We start from the raw sequence: 18,303 nt of genomic DNA on the forward strand, positions 1-18,303 counted from the left end.
TTAGGGGCCAAACTTCGCATCCATATGTTGTGATGCTTTTTATTGTAGTGTTATATATTCTTCTCTTATTTTCCTTAAAAATATTTTTATCTCACAGTACGCTGTTCAGTAAGGATATGCCTTTCCTTTCCTGTATATTTCGTTCCTTAATAGCTGCATCTAATTTTCCGTCTTCAGTGATCTTTACTCCCAGGTATTTGTAGTCTTCACATAATTTTATTTCTTGATTTTCTCTACTCGGAGGTTATGTTGGTCTCCTCTGATACTCATGTATTCAGTTTTTTCCATATTCACTTCTAGGCCCCACTCTGTAAACTCTTCTAATAGTTTTGGCATCATGTAACTAAGATCTTCAGAGTCCTGTGCGATGATCACTTGGTCATCCGCAAAGCACAGCATGTACAAAGTTGAGTCCGTTAGTGGTATGCCCATATTCGTACATATTTTCTTCCATTTGTTGAGTGCTGCTTCGAAGTATATTTTGAATAGTGTTGGTGAGATACAGCATCCTTGCCTTAGTCCTTTAGTTACTGTGAATCCAGGTGTTATGAGATTTCCCGTTTTAATTCTTGTTGTTTCTTGGTAGTACAACGATTTTACGGCTTTTACCAATTCTATATTTACATTTGTTTTCTCCAGTGCCTCCCATAATTTAACCAGCGGGACACTATCATATGCTTTTCTAAGGTCTACAAACATCAGATGGACTTTTTGGCCATGAGCAACTTTCTTTTCAATTATCTGAGTAATAGAGAAAACATGATCTATTGTAGATCGACCTGCGCGAAAACCAGCCTGTTCTTCAGCTTCCATATTTTGGTATTCTTCTTCTATTCGATTTTTAATAAGTTTTCCATATATTCTGCTGACACTACTAGTGACTGCAATTCCTCTATAGGTTTTAGGTTTTGATTTATCTCCCTTTTTGTGGATAGTGCTCAGATGTGCCTCTTTCCATTCTTCAGGTATTTCATGGTTATTTAAGCATTGCTGGAAAAGTTGTCTTAGCCGCCTAATTAAAAGCATTATAGATGATAATAATAATAATAATAATAATAAAGGCCTTTATTCATTCTATAATATTATTCACATAATGAATATTAGTTTAAAAAAAAGCTCCAGGCGAGTTTCAGTTCAGGAGATGTATAATGCTGGGCAGAATACATGTCCTGTCTGTTCAGCTAACCTGGAATTCCCTGATATTCCTGATATTCCCTGCATAATTAAAGTTGAAACTATTATTTATTTTCCAACAAACCAATTTACAATATTGTATACAAAAATAAATACAAGTTTTGTTTTTTAGATCAAATTGCAATCAAATACCACTTCAGTTTCGTAACAAGTGCACCTTCGGCTAATGCAATCCTGGCACTGTTAGATTTATCTCAAATTACACGACATAATTCTCGACATTACCTAATATGACACGACTGAGCAAAACCATAGGAACCATTAACATCAGCAGATGTGTTGGGGTTCATAATTGAGCTTCCTCAGCTGGGGTAGTTTGATTAATACCATTTCTCCACTGGTTGCGGTCATCAGTTACATGTGTACTGCGTCAGTATCAGTGGCGGCCGGTCAGGGTCGGTAGGGTCGGCAGTGCCGACCCACACATTTATAGATATAATTTTTTTTAATATTTGTATCTGTGAAGTAAAAAAAATCTGTCAGATAATACAGACTAAATTTTATTCATGGGTTTTAAAAGGATTTGATCAATCCGAACGTTAAAAGTGATCCCTGCGCATAACACGACTTCTCAAAAAATGAATGATCCGAGCCATTCATCCGACTTTTCGGCTAGCCGTACCCAACGCTTGACGACACGTAAAACTCAACGACATAACAAGTCGATGAGCAAGCGAAAGCGAACATACATACATTCTCTCCGTGGGCATTGGACTGGGGACGACTGGGGTTTGAGCGGCCAAGTACGGCACATTTAAATCTGCCGGTCCGTGTTTCATTTGGAGCATCGCATCGCATCGGCAGAAATTGTCAAAAATAATCACGCGGTTTTACGTCGTTTGATATTGTAATTTTTTTAAGTTGTCAGGAATTATCATTTAGTGGACATGATGGATCGAAGCATTTGTTAAAAATCAAAGTAATTATAGAGAATTAATAAAATTGTTTTAGAAATATTTACTTTCTGATTCGAAGTGTATTCGTAATACAGAATGAATTAATACATAATATAATCAAATAGTTACATTTTGAATAACGTTATTGAATCTGAGATTTAGAAAACCATTTGCTTTTCGCTGGAAGTAGATGAAACTTCTGATTATCATGTCATTCACAATTAACAATTATATTGTTGTTCGATACGCATTACGTGGTAATATTTATGAGAGGTTTTTAGGTTTTAGAGACGTGAGTAAAAGCAATAAGGCAGAATATATTTTTGGTGTTTAAAAGAACAGATTAAAATTTTTTGATATCAAAAATAAATTGGTAGGGCAAACTGTGGCAATCTTATGACGGCGTTGCTGTGATGTGTGGTGAATTGAATGGTCTCCAGTTAAAAGTTAAAACTATTGCATCACAAGCTTTACTCACTATGAACTATGATGCGCATATAATGAATTTATTTTTGCATGATACGTGTAAAAAATAAAGAATATCGTCTTTTCTTGCCAGTTTAGCTCACCTAAACGGGTTACTGCTTTAGAACAAAATTGTTTCGAAAAAACAGCGAACAGTTTGTCAGAAGCGATGAAATTTTAAATCTCGGTTAGTTTTATCTAAGCAGATTATCTCTAGTAGTTTTAGTATCTGTAGCAGATTTTCTTAACAGCTTTTGAAAGTTTTTGATTTTATTATCGAAGGCGACGATTTTGAAAGCGGCGATACCTCGATCCGTGAAGCAATCGGTTTGAGAACTTTATTAAATGATTACTCTTTTAATATTCTGTTAAATATTTTTAAGACAGAGTTGGCCCAAGATATTCATTGTTGTTCAAAATCAGTCAACTGACATTATTAATTCCAAAAATAGAATACGAAAGCTGGTGCAAAATCTCAGATATTTCCGTAATGATAGTAGTTTCCAATATATACGCAGTGACGTTTTGGATTCGCTTGATATTTCCGAACCATCCCAAAAAAGACACTGACATGATACATATCTCGAAAAACGAGTAGGTATATCTTGAAATTTTGGATACCTACTATTATATGCAAATAGATAGTCGTTTTTCGAATTTTGAAGATTTGCAAATTTTTGACCTCTTTTACGATTCAAAATTTAAAAGTACCCTTTGCCAAAGAATTTCCAAGATATTTATTATTACAAGTTAGGTACTTAAAAATTATGCCGATCCAAATATTTTCAGAAAGTGAGATAAGTTACAAAATATGTATGTATAATTCTATGTAGTAAGTACTGCAATTCATTACAACAAACTGTTCATCAATTTTCTTATTACCACCAATTTCTGCCTCAAATAAACGGGATTTATCTTGTTTCAAAAGAATCAACACGTATTGTCGAAACACCATGAAACAAGAGAGAATGTCAAGTACATCAAATAAAAAAAAAACAAAAAACAACAAAATCTCCTATGATGATTTAAGCCTTTTAGTTTGATGGTGTACCTATACGAGAAGACAAAAAAACCTTGCCGACCCTGTCTCCAAGACCACGAGCCGCCACTGGTCAGTATACTGTTTGCTGAGGAGCTTTTTCGTAATGCTTGTGTAGATCTGCCGCGGTGGCGTTGACTTTGAGGCCTTCATTGTTCCACCAACCGCTCCATTTTGTGATCGCTTTGATGGATATGATCAAAGAACTTTACCATTTTCGAGTAAATAGTACTAGAGAGACGTTGATTGGGTTAATTTCATCTAGAACGGAGACAGTCGTACAAGAAGCTGTCCATGGAATTCGAAACAGTCGTTTCCATGTCCACATTTCCGTCTATGCGTCTTCTATCTGATTGACTGTCCAAATCTTGCATGCGTAGTAAAATATGGAAAAGACCAGAGTTGAAACGAGCCTCTTCTTGTTTGCCATAGTAATGCGAAGAGACGATCATGCCTTATCCAGTTTAGTTCGTCATTGCTGCTCTTACTAGTTGTATGCGTCTTCGAATTTCGGGTTCACAACTGCCTGTGTTGCTCCGAGCTCCAAGCTATATCATAGATGAGACCACCTCGTATTCCGCAATAGTTCTGGTTTCAGGAAAGTGTTGTTGGCGATCAATAAGCAGTTTCTACCTTTTTATCCTAGTCATAGAGTATATTATATATATAATATCGATTTTTTTCAGCTGGTAGAGGTCTGAAACCGTCCGTTTCGACTGGCGCCATACCTAAGAGCATCAGCTTCGACATGAGCGCTGATAAGGGATTGGACGACGACGGTAGATCTAAACGCGGCGGATTCTTCGGGAAGTTGAGAATGGGCTTCAAAAATAGGCGAGGAAAGAGCCTGCGAAATCAAGAAGAGTTTCGTTTGGACAACGACGGATACGTAGGTAAAAGTACGACAAAATTAGGAAATAATACAGGTGAGTAATAATATTGTTTTGATCAAAATCATATTAATAAACTTCGTTTTCTTTTTCTTTTAGTGTAGTCATTAGTCTGCTCATGTTTCTTTCTGAATGTTTTTCGTTTTTATTAGTTCATTCATTTCTTTTCCTTGTCCTCTAATCATTTTCCATATTTATTTTTGTGTTCCGTGGAAGTCCTGTTCCATCTGCTTTGAGAAACTCTGCCAGTGTCCCCTTTTTATTTGTCTGACTAAAGTATGAATGTTGTGTTGTATGTAAGGTTGTATGAATGTTGTGTTCGTCTGTACTGTAAAAAGACTTTCTTCTTTTCTTCACATTTTATCTTCACTTCCTCTCTAAACCATTGGGTTTTCTTTTCTGATCTGTTAGTGTTCGTTACTTTCCTCTCTCTGATTCTGTTGCTTCGTTAATTATGTTATTTTTGAGTTTTTCCCAGCTTTCCTCTATGTTTTGGTGTTCTAATATTTCATTGTCGGCAATTTTCTTTGATATTCTTTTTCGGTATAAGTATTCCGTGGATTGCTTATTTAGTCCTTCGACTCTGATTTTTTTTGTGCTGGTGCCGCTCTGTTAGGTGTGTAAGTATTTCGTGATATTAAATTTACTTATTGCTAGGCTATGGTTGCTACCTACATACATCGGATGAGTTTATCTGATGTTTATCTGTTGGTTATAACAAATCTAATGTATAACAATAATCTATCATAGATTTTTGTCCATTTTCGTTTTTAACATTTTCGTTATGTTTTTGCTGAATATGGAACTTGCATAAAATTTTAAATTCGAAAAAAAAATGGTATAAATCACAACAGAACATAATTTAGAACCTGTATCAAAGATAAAAAAGTTTTGTTTGTCTTTCGTTTGGCCCCTAAAGACGACTAAAAGTTCAACTTATACCAGCCACCCCAAAACGCGTCGTGACGTCACGGGGTTGTATGTTTACATTCTACACCAATTGTATATATAATTTTAAATTACATTATAAACGTCAGTAAAAAATACAGTTATGTGACGTTAAAAGTGTTTTTGATCGTTTGAACTATTCATAGAAAATTTGTACTTTTACAAAATGGTTTTATTTTCAATAGTAAACCTTCTTTCCTTTCCTTAAAAAACTGTATCAAACTCCAATCTCAACAAACTGGTATATATTATTACAACGACATAGGTACGATAAATGTCATTAGAATATAAATATTTTTCCTTTATTCCCCGACGACGAGCTGGGCAAATACCCAAGTAGGTGAAGGCCAATAAACTAAAGAAGAAGAAGAAGAATATACGTAAATATAACCATAAACGGAACCACATAGTTAAGCTCTGTGACGTCACCGGTCGTTTGAACTATTTTAAAATAAAGAAGACTTTAAATTTGTACTTCAGTGGAGAGATTCAAATATAGTCCTGATAGAATCAGATAGTAAAAAGAAAAAAATCAAAGAAGCGGCTCTAATTATGCTAAATGAAACCAATTGTGTCGCAAATTCCTCGGTAGAATGCAGTAAGATGTGGTTACCCATACTGAAAGAGGAAGTCAATAGAAAGAAAATACCACGATTAGTAAGTCAATAACATGTCGAGTTAGTACAAATTTTATATTTTAGTATTACTTATTGTATATCTATGTATTATTAATATTATTTATAATTTAAACATATTAAAGTCAGAATTTGGTATTAGTTTTTTGAAAGTAAATTAAATATAAGAGCAAATACTTACGATGTCAGGATAGTATCACGAGGTTTTTCCTGGTTTTCCCTCGTGATTTACTATGAAATCTCTAACGCGAGAATTTTACTGTCATCGTTGCATATTTGGTTGTCTTTTTAAAGACAGATCACATGCTATGATTTTTTTTGTGACGGATATTTTTAAGTTGGGATTGATTTCATGTAATCGAATGAACTATCTTTTAGTAAAGTCGTCCAAGGAACGCAACTCATAAATATTGGCGATATCATTTTAAAGTCTTCTATTTTAAAATGTATAATACATGTCTGAATTGCCGATATAAATGAGTCAGATTAAATAAATTATTAGAAGAATTTTTTTACTTAGCAACAACATTTTTGTTTATTTTAGTAGTATTTTGTATATTGACAACGAAACCCGATTTGGGCTTCGAAACGTTAATAAAATTATTTTTTTGGTAAAATTGTGGCTTATTTCCCATTAAAAGTAATTGATTATAAAAATGCCACAAGAAAATAGCTTCAGAACAACATTACTTCTAAGTTATTAAGAGTTTTTGAATCGTAAAATTTTGGAAATCTCATTTTTATACAAAACTGAACATTATTATGTAATAAAAAAATGTGCAAGTTCCCTATTCCGGGTATTACTTGGTTGCCTATTCGAGCGTTTAAATCTCCCATAATACTCTGATAATGTTCAAGTCTTCCTTCTCCATTGATAAAGTTAATCCAAATAATTTGCTAATGTAACTTTTTGTTGTTTTAGAAGTATCGGATGATATTTTAGCCAAATATCGAACAAAACCCTTCGTCGAGAATGAGACTATTAAAGAAAACTGTGATTCGAATAAATCTCTAAAAGGAAAAAGTGTGTACAGAAGCAATAGTAATAGTGAAGAAGTTAATAGTTTTAATGACATTAAGAACAAATTACGTTTAGTATTAAGTAACACTTGGGAAATTCCACATTACCTTAAGGTAAGAACATCAAAATGGACCTCTTCTTAGACATTTAAGGGCCTTTATCATGTGTTAATTTCGAAAAAAACTATTTAATTTGGAATTTATGTGACGTTTGTGGTAGGTATATAAGGTTTTACATTTTTTTCTCTTAATAAACGCACTCTAAAAATATGCAAAAAAGATTTTTTGAACATCTTATAAATTCAAAATGGCCGATTTCCTGTGACTGTCCCAAAATTGACGGCGACCATGATTTTATACTGAGGAATTATCTAAAACATAAAATTCACAAAGATTTCTACACTGCTCCAAGAAATTAACGCACCACCTTAAAAAGGGGTCATTTTTGATGTTTCGAATTTCCTAAACCTGCAGTCGGATTTAACTGATTTTTTTAATATGATATAGCCTTATTCTTTAACAATGTGGTTGCTAGACAGGTAAATTGTCATTGTATACCGGGTGTACCAATCGAACTTTTTTTTTCTCGCAAGTTCGCAACATCCTGTGGGATATTCTAGCATTTATAAAATACTGAAATTAACACCTAACTATAGACTCGGGTTTTCTTAACATTCTGTTTTTTGTTTCATTGGCTTAGTTGGATAACAAAAAAGTTAGGTATTTTAATAACTAGCCATGCTTTTCATCAATATAGGGTGTTTTTAAAAACTATGACAAACTTTAAAAGGTAATTCTGCATGAAAAAATAATGACAGTTTGTTTTATAAACGTATGTCTGCAAATGCTTCGTTTTCGAAATACGGGGTGTTGAAATTTTTCTTACAAAGTGAAGATTTATTTATTGCTCTAAAACCGGTTGAGCTATGCAAATGGAATTTGGTGGGTTTTAAGAGGTAGTTATTGCGCATTTTTTATATACAATTAAGAATTTTATATTCACCATTGGCGCGCACACGGGGAATATGACTATAATGGTGAACATAAAATTTTTAATTGTATGTCAAAAAATGCACAGTAACTACCTCTTTAAACCCACCAAATTTCATTTGCATATCTCAACCGGTGTTAAAACAATACATAAATCGTCAGTTTTTAAGAAAAATTTCTTCTTATTCTCCTTCTTCTTTTATATAGGCAGTACTGCCTGTTTTTCTTCAACGGTGCCTTTCATTCTGCCCCTAAGTTGTCATTCCATCTTTTCCTTGGGCGTCCTATACTTCTCCTGCCTAACGGTGACTTGTCCCTGGCTATTCTTACTATTCTTGATTCAGACATCCTGCTTATGTGCTCATTCCACTCTTCTTTTCTGTTCTTTACCCAGGTATTTATATTGTCTACTCCACATATGCGTCTGATTTCCTCACTTCTTACCCTATCCTGTAGTCCTTTTCCAGCAATCCTTCTTAAGATCTTCATTTCGTTGGTTTCCAGATGTCTTCGTGTTTTGCTTGTATCTGGTCTTGTTTTTGGCCGTGTCAGTCGTAACTGGCCTAATAACTGACTTATATATTCGGGCCTTTGTTTCCAATCTTAGGTGTTTGTTTTTCCAAATTGTGTCGTTTAGGCATCCGGCCGTTCTACTGGCTTTAATTATTTGGTCTTTTACCTCTTCTTCGATATTGTTGTCGGCTGATAGATTAATTCCCAGATATTTGAAAGTCATTACTTGTTGTATAATTTGATTGTCTAACTCCAATTTGCATCTTATTGGTTCTTTGGCAATTACTAAGCTTTTTGTTTTTTGGACTGATATTTTCATATTCATTTCTTTTGCGTTAATGTTGAACTCGTGCAATAATCTTTGTAGGTCGTCTTCGCACTCTGCTACTAACACGGTGTCATCAGCGTAACAGAGTATTTTTATCTCTCTATTGTCCATTTTGTACCCTCTTTTTTTCTTCACTTGTTTTATTATTGCATCCAATATTATGTTAAACAGTAGAGGGCTTAGTGAATCTCCTTGCCGGATTCCTGTGTTTGTTTCTATGGGTTCTGTTATTATTCCATTGACTTTCATCTCTATTTTATTTCTTACATATATGTTTTCTATCAGTTTTATGATATCCAGTGGTAAATTTTTCTCATATAGAAGGTGTATCACATCTTTTAATTGGATTCTATCAAACGCTTTCTCTAGGTCTATGAAACAGAAAAAGGCTGGTTTGTTATATTCTAATGATTTCTCCGCTATTTGCCTTATCACAAAAACTGCATCGTTACATGATCTTCCACTTCTAAATCCTTGTTGTTCATCCGATATATTTATGCACGCCATTATTTTCTCCATAAGTATTTTTGTTGTGAGTTTCAGTATAGTGCTCAGTAAATTTATCCCTCTATAGTTACTGGGGTCTGCCCTATCACCTTTCTTAAATAACGCTATCATTTGAGTGGTTCTCCATTCTTCTGGAATTCTTCCTGTATTTATTATTTTACTTATAAGGATATTCAGTTCTTTGTGAAGTCTATCTCCTCCGTACTTTAAAAGTTCATTAGCTATTCCATCTTTCCCAGGAGCTTTTCGATTTTTCATCTTTTTGAAGTTATACTTCTTTACGCGCGATGAGGGTGAATTTTTATATGTTAAAACCAGGCGCATACGCATCACCCAGGCGCATACGCGCAATATAACTTTGTTCTGATTGGATGTTCAAATGACATGTCAAAAATTATCCAATATGGCAGCTGTAGGACAGCTGTGGTTTGGAGGAAAAGGTAAAGGTAAACAAATGTATAATATATTAGTTTTATTGTTGTGAGGACAGAAACAAAACAGTTTATAATATTGTAGTGACTTTTAAATAGTTTTTAAAAGCAACAGGTACGTAATAATTGTTAATGTATCATGGGTATAAACCTACCTGTTTGATCTGCCAAAATACATACATAGTATGTAATAATGTAATACTTTTATTTATATAATTTGATTACTATCAATATTCACCTAATATATTGTTTTCTTACTATATGTTTTGTTGTATTTTTTTTCAATTCTAAAGTCCACTTTACATCAACAATAATTGAATAAGAAATTGACAACAAGTTATTCAAGGTCAAATTTGGCTTATACAAAACACAATTCTACATCCAATTTTGCCGTGAATAAAAAGAAAATAAAGAAATTTGACAAAATAAAATATATCCAATTGTTCTATTTCATCAAATTCCTTCATTTTCTTTTACAAACCATACATTTTGTACTCGTCAAATTTGGCCTTGAATAACTTTGTCAATTTCTTGTTCAATTTATTGTTGATGTAAAGTGCACTTAAATCATTTCAATTCAAAATTAAAATAATTTGATCAATTTTCAAAATATCACACCTTCGGCAAAGAATTAAGGATTTGCATGAAATTTTAGTATGTTATAGTTTACTTAAAAAAACTAAGACTTGATTTTTAAAAAAATGTTTTACTGTGCCGTTTAATTACTATTAAGGGTCAAAGTTAAGTTTTAACATGGGCTCTTATGGGAATTCTTAAAAAGTTAATAACTTTTGACCCAAATTTACGATTTTTAATTATTTGTGCTCAAATTAAAGGTATTTTTGTAAGGAATAACATATTAAAAAATGAGGATTGTTTACCGTACCATTATTAAATAAAAGTGAAATTACTGTTTCAAAATTTAACAAAGTTGGTAGTAGTGAGATCAGCTGCACTCATTATATCCGAAACGTACGTGTCAATCACATAACCTCGGTGGTCTAGTTGTTGAGCGTTCGGTCAGAGTTCGAAACGTCCCGTGTTCCAATCCTCTACGATTCATTTTTTTTTAGTTGTTTTAATAAAAATTTTTTGAAAGTGGTAGATAAGAAAGTTAGTTTAATATTTAAATAGAATACAATTACTTCGTTAAAATTATATAGAAGTATAACTTCTTACGTGCGTACAAAGTACACACACATTCTTTTTTTTAAGGCGTTCTTTATATCTTCCTCTTTAATTTCTGTTTTCTCATCCGATTCTAATCGTGGTGTTTCCAGTTCTTTGTGATTAGCTGTTTGATGAAAGGTTTTTTAGGTAAGTTGTCCATGTATTTGTATCAATATGTTTTACTTCTATCAATTCCTTCATCTCTGCTCTTTGACCTCTTATCATTTTCCACATTTCCCTTTGCATCCCTTAAAAGTCGTGCTCCATCTCTTGAAAATGCTTCCCAATGTTCTGTTTTCTTCCTTCTTACTATTGAGTTTAATTCATTTCGTACTCTTTTATATTCTTCATATGTTTGTCTCGTTCTTTTGGACTTGTATTCTAGGTAGATTTTCTTTTTTCTTGGCATTTTATTTTTATTTCTTCACAGAACCATGGAGTTCTCCTTTCGTATATGTTTACTTATCTTACGTTCTCCAAGTGCTTCCGTTGCTGCCATTTTGATATTATCTCTGATCTTCCTCCAACTTTCTTCTATGTCTTCATCCAGTGTAATGTAGTTTTCATTCAGTACTTTTTGCAATCTTCTCTGGTATAGATCTCGTGTTGACAAGTCTCGTAGCTGTTCTACCTTTATTCTTGTCTCACATTCAACAGGGTCTTCTTTCCTGTTTCTTTGTAGCTCTATTCTGATTTTTCCAAGTACTAGGTTGTGATCGCTTCCAATATTAGCTGCACTTAAACATCGTATATCTAGTACTTGAGAGTGGTGGATGTTTCTGTTTGTCAATATATAATCAATAACGGATCTGTGTCCTCTTGTATTTTGGAATGTATATTTTTGTTGATCTTTGTGTCTGAAGAACGTATTGTTTATTCGAAATTCGTTCTGAGAGCAAAAGTTAATAAGTAGTTCTCCATTTTCATTTTTGTTGTCTTCATTGAAAAAGAAGAAGAAAATTGAAGAAAAATATTTGCGGACATACGTTTATAAAGCAAACTGTCATTATTTTTTCATGCGGAATTACCCCTTAACGTTTGTCATATTTATTTAAAAACACCCTGTATTAATTAAAAACACAGTTAATAGTTGTTAAAATACCTAACTGTTTTATTATCCAGCATAAGCGAATTAATCAAAAACAGAATTAAAAAAAACCTGAGGCTATAGTTGGGTTTTAATGTCAGTATTTTATAAATGCTAGAATATGCCACAGGATGTTGCGAACTTTGAGAAAAAAATCACAGTTTGATTGGTACACCCGGTATACAATGACAATTTACCTGTGTAGCAACAATATTATTACAGCAATATTGTTAAATAATAATATAAGGCTATCATATTAAAAAAATCAGTTAAATCGGACAAAAGATTTAGGAAATTCGAGACATCAAAGATGACCCATTTTTAAGGTGGTGCATTAATTTTTTATATCTCTTTAGTATATTAGTAACTATAGTATGAACTAAAAATAAGCAAGTTCTATAAAGAAATGACCAAATGGCAGCAGTTTAAAGACAAAATTTTCGAATTTTTTTTTGCAATTGTTTGAAGTTTGATCGCCGAAGAAGGTAGAAAAAATTAAAATATATTATTTTAGTTCACGCGATACTCAAATGTGTGACAAATACTTAGTTGAAATTTCAGAAGGATCGGTCAGATAGTTTTTGAAAAATTGTGGTCGCTATGTGTATAAAAGTGATTTAAACACGTTTAGTCAGTCATTTCTTTATAAAACTTGTTTCTTTAATCCATGCTATAGTTACTACAACAGAAATCTTTGTGAATTTTATGTTTAATATTATTCCTTAGTACAAAATTATGGTCGCCGTCAATTTTGGAACAGTCACAGGAAATCCGCCATTTTTAATGAATCCACACAATAAATTCCAAAATAAATAGGTTTTTTTTCGAAATTGACACATAATATAGGCCCCTTAGCCCTTAAGGCATATCTCACATCATCAAATTTTTCATTTGAATTCAATATTAAGTATTGAATGGGTTGCATATGTGAGTCCATATTAAATGAAGTAAAGAAACAGACTTACTCACAATCATTTAATAATACTTTGACCACCGGTTTCGATCTCTACACTATTCAGATCATCTTCAGGTCGGCGTTACAAGTAGTTAAATGCTACAGTTAAAGAAAGCCAGAGTTAGAACATTGTCTGGTTGTACAAATGCTAATAGAAAGCCAAAATTTGAAAAGTATGCAACTGTTGACATTTCAGAACAACAAACTGATACATACATATGCACACATATGAGAAACAGATACTCATAAGCATGCATACGCACATGGATGCATGCGGTTTATGACCATTTGTTGAACGAGTTGAAATTTTAAAATTTTTTAAAAAACCATTAAAAATTATTAAAAAACCTTATTAAAAGTTTTTCTATCAAAAATAATGCTTTCAAAAAATAAATAATAATATCATTTTGATCTACTTACATGCCGTTACAAGGGATGCGTTGCGAGTTCATCGATAACATGTTTAAACGTCCAACTTATGCTAATAGGATAGCTAGGTGAGGGACAGGGCAAGCGGACATGCTTCGTAGGTGAAAACATAGTGAAATTTGAATGGACCCTGAAGGAAGATGTGTGTTGAGAAACAGAGAATGTTATGTTAGTAATGAGAAAGACAACGTTCGAGTGGTAATGTTACTAATGTAGCTAAGTACGAAAAAGCTTGATTGTAGACACTTGTACTAATGTGATGGTCTTTGCTCGTAGATGTTTTGCGATATGAGCAGAGGTCAAAGTTAGGAAAATGACAAATAGGAAAGAATTTTTAAGTATGTATTGTTCCCAGTCAAAGGACCAAGGGATGTCATATATTTAATAAAATTGTAGGTGTCTGACACTTTGAAATCTATGAAATGTAGAGGATTATAAGAAAACTAATTAGATAAAATGATAGATAAAAAAGATTGTCAAAATAATATTAGTTGAAAAACTGTAAAAATTAAAGGTGATCTGAAAAGGAAGGGGTTTTGTTTGAGCTATTGTATGATAGAGTATGTTCAGCAAGAAATATTGAATAAATAATGATGATTAAATAATGATAAATAATGATGATGATTGCCTGCACTCTATCATTATTTATTCAATATTTCTTGCTGAACATACTCTATCATACAATAGCTCAAACAAAACCCCTTCCTTTTCAGATCACCTTTAATTTTTACAGTTTTTCAACCAAGATTATTTTGACAATCTTTTTTATCTATCTTTTTATCTAATTAGTTTTCTTATAATCCTCTACATTTCATAGATTTCAAAGTGTCAGGCATCTACAATTTTATTAAATATATGACATCCCTTAGTTCTTTGACTGGGAACAATACATACTTAAAAATTCTTTCCTATTTGTCATTTTCCTAACTTTGACCTCTGCTCATATCTCAAAACATCTACGAGCAAAGACCATCACATTAGTACAAGTGTCTACAATCAAGCTTTTTCGTACTTAGCTACATTAGTAACATTACCACTCGAACGTTGTCTTTCTCATTACTAACACAACATTCTCTGTTTCTCAACACACATCTTCCTTCAGGATCCATTCAAATTTCACTATGTTTTGACCTACGAAGCATGTCCGCTTACCCTGTCCCTCACCTAGCTATCCTATTAGCATAAGTTGGACGTTTAAACATGTTATCGATGAACTTGCAACGCATCCCTTGTAACGGCATGTAAGTAGATCAAAATGATATTATTATTTATTTTTTGAATTTTGAAAGCATTATTTTTGATAGAAAAACTTTTAATAAGGTTTTTTAATAATTTTTAATGGTTTTTTAAAAAATTTTAAAATTTCAACTCGTTCAACAAATGGTCATAAACCGCATGCATCCATGTGCGTATGCATGCTTATGAGTATCTGTTTCTCATATGTGTGCATATGTATGTATCAGTTTGTTGTTCTGAAATGTCAACAGTTGCATACCTATTTCCAAATTTTGGCTTTCTATTAGCATTTGTACAACCAGACAATGTTCTAACTCTGGCTTTCTTTAATTGTAGCATTTAACTACTTGTAACGCCGACCTGAAGGTGATCTGAATAGTGTAGAGATCGAAACCGGTCGTCAAAGTATTATTAAATGATTGTGAGTAAGTCTGTGTTTCTTTACTTCATTCAATATTAAGCGTTGAGATTTGTTGAACTCTCACAAAATCTCGCTGTTCCATTAATATCCAATCAATTAAATCTCTTTTTGTTGCAGAACAACCCCTTTAGTATTAAGAATAAAATTGAAACGATGCTACGTCTGGAACTGGGCAAAGCGAGAAGACTGAGAGAATGGTCTGAAGTGGCGAGAATATCGGAGGCAATACGGTGCGTCAATCTGTTAAACGATGACAGCTGTCTTAAATTGCTACGTTCTATGCGCTCTGATATCGTTCTGCGAGCTACATATATCAAATATTTGATCACATCAAAGCAAGAGTTGCTATTTTGTGAAAGTTATCTAAATAGGTGAGTAGCTTTTATAGTATATTTTATATATAGATTTCAGATTACAAATAATTTTTTGAAAAAATTAATTCTGTCGAATTTGGTTTTGTATCCGTAGAATTCACGAATTTTTTTTAACCAAGAAACTTGTTTTCTTTCTACACTTACGCTGTTCTATTTTGCCTTTAAGGATTAGTTGTAATATTTTATATCGATTTCCCCTCACTATATGTCCCAGATAAGACATTTTCCGGTGTTTAACAGTCTTTAGCAATTCGCTATCTTTGTGAACCCTCCTTAGTAGTGATGTTGACTATAGGTACATTCGAGTATTCGTTACAAATCGTTACTTTTGTATAAAGTAATCATTTACAGTATTCGTTACTTTGATTACTTTTGTTACTTTTGTATTTGAGTACCGGTAATCATATCGAGAATCGTATTTCCCAGTAGGTAGGTATTTTGTATAGGTATAGATATACAGAGTGAGTTTTATGTATGGAAACACTCAATTATCTCAAAAACGGCTTACACGATTTTTATAGATTTTGGTAGGTGTGAGTTTTCTAATGCGGCCGAGATTATAGTGCTAATTACATTGTTGTCATATTTTCCGTTTTTAAGGAAATCTTATGAACTTTCGTATTTCAAATGGTATTTGAAATGTATATTACTCTGTATATTTTTTGTGTTTTGAAGTCCCTAAGAAATACTGATAATTTTTCATGTTATATTTCCTATACCTAAATACCATAATTTTGGAGTTATTGCTACATTTATTTAAAAAAAAATTAAACAAATTATAAAAATCAATTTTTTTGACCCGGGTAAACACTATTTTAGGTTGTTTGGATCATGGGGAACAAAAAATATCCTTTATAATTTTTCTCTAAAATTAATCGTTTTGAGTTATAAACAATTCAAAAATGAAAAAAATCGAATAATGATGATTTTCAAGATTCAAGAACACAAATAAACAATTTTATTTTTGAAACTGCGAAGTACCCAAATTCAACGTCAAGCCTTATTTTATCAGCAACCGATAAGTAATTTAAGATTATTTCATTTTAAAACATTGTAATTTTAAATGTTAATGCAGCCCGATCGCCCGTCTTCTCATATGCACTTCATTAAAAATTAAAAATCAATGTTTTAGAATAAAAAGAGACAAAAAATCTTACGGCAAGCTATCAGAAGAAGAGTTGGGCTTGAATTTAGGTACTTTATAATTTCAAAAATTATATTTTTTACTTGTGTTTTAGAACCATAAAAATCGTCATTATTCGTTTTATTTTTTCAGTTTTAAATTGTTGATTACTCGAAAACGATTAACTTTAGAGAAAAATTACAAAAGACCTTTTTTGTTCCCAATGATCCAAAGAACCTAAAATATTATCCACCTGGGCGGAGAAATTTGATTTTTATAACCTGTTTAAATTAAAAAAAAAATTAAAAATAAATATAGCCATAACTCCGAAATTATCGCATTTAGGTATAGGGAATATAACATGAAAAATAATCAGCATTTCTTAAGGACTTCAAAACGCAAAAGATATATAGGGTGTTCTATTTGAAATAAGAAAGTTCATTAGATTTGCAGAAAAACAGAAGATTTGACAACAATGTAATTAGCACTTTAATATCGAACGCATTAGAAAACCCCTACCTACCAAAACCTATAAAAATCGTGCAAGTCGTTTTCGAGATAATTGAGTGTTTCCATACATAAAACTCACTCTGTAGATCTAGATAAAAATATAGATTTCTCGCATTCGATCTTTATTAATGACATACATTACATATTTTACGTATACCATTATACCTCCATCTGTTTCATCTTCTATCTTCTCCTCACCCTCACAACCTTAAAACACTTCATACCGATAACGATATTCGATGACACTCGCAAAATACCGGTCCCGTCCGTTACTCGCTGGGATACGATTGGTAGAAAGTAATCAAGTGTACTGGTTGTAGATACAATCGTCGTTACTCGCTCTGATACGATTGGTACGAAATAACGAAGTAATCTGAGTAATCAAAGTAACGATTTGTCTCTCTGTAAGTAACGAGTACTTTGTAACGAATAGATAGTTTTTCAACATCTCTACTCCTTAGTACTTTCTGATTAGTTTCGGCTGTTCAAGGTATCTTCAGCATCCGTCTATGAATCCAAATTTCTCATGCTTCAATTCTGTTCATGGTCGATACTTTAAGTGTCCACACTTCTGCACCATACAAAAGTACAGACTAAATATATCACTTGGCCACTCTTTGTCTTAGTTCTAAACTGAGATGTTTATCACAAAGAAATGACTTCATTTTAATAAAAGGAGTTTTAATCATTGCTATTCTGCGTTTTATTTCTATGTCTGGATCTAGTTGGTTCGTTATGACAGTTCTCAAATAATTATGTAATTGTGTGAACATTTTAGCTTGGACATATAATTGAAGCTCTGCATCTGGATGTGGGTTATGGTTAACCTTTCCGTGGCCGTGCGGGGCAACTTGGTTACCCCAGATGCGGTTTTGTCTTTATAACTTTTCAAAATATTTTTATTTTTTTTTATCCCTCTAGGTAGTCTTAGAAAATATATTACTAAATCGTTTTTTTATAAAAATTATCAAATGTAATTTAAATTTTATACTAAAATTGAAATTAACTCCTCGGGGCACACAGTGCCAGAAACTCCTGCCAGAGACATTCAACAATATACAAGTCGAAGATGCAGCTTTTGTGCCAGGGCACGTAATAGAAAGACTCAAATATCATGTAGTATATGCAGAAAACCAATTTGT

General features: G+C 32.6%; 1 protein-coding gene across 1 annotated transcript in view; it reads left to right on the top strand.

The window, feature by feature from the left end:
* Nucleotides 1–18,303, top strand: part of LOC114327316 (receptor-mediated endocytosis protein 6 homolog) — a 69,585-nt gene that overhangs the window by 38,200 nt on the left and 13,082 nt on the right. The window contains exons 15-17 of the mRNA XM_028275901.2: nt 4,281–4,520; nt 6,990–7,201; nt 15,272–15,525. Coding sequence (XP_028131702.1) covers nt 4,281–4,520; nt 6,990–7,201; nt 15,272–15,525 — 706 coding nt within the window. The remainder of the gene's footprint in view (nt 1–4,280; nt 4,521–6,989; nt 7,202–15,271; nt 15,526–18,303) is intronic.

The sequence above is a fragment of the Diabrotica virgifera genome, chromosome 2 (assembly GCF_917563875.1).
Source record: "Diabrotica virgifera virgifera chromosome 2, PGI_DIABVI_V3a".
Classification (NCBI taxonomy): Eukaryota; Metazoa; Arthropoda; class Insecta; order Coleoptera; family Chrysomelidae; genus Diabrotica; species Diabrotica virgifera.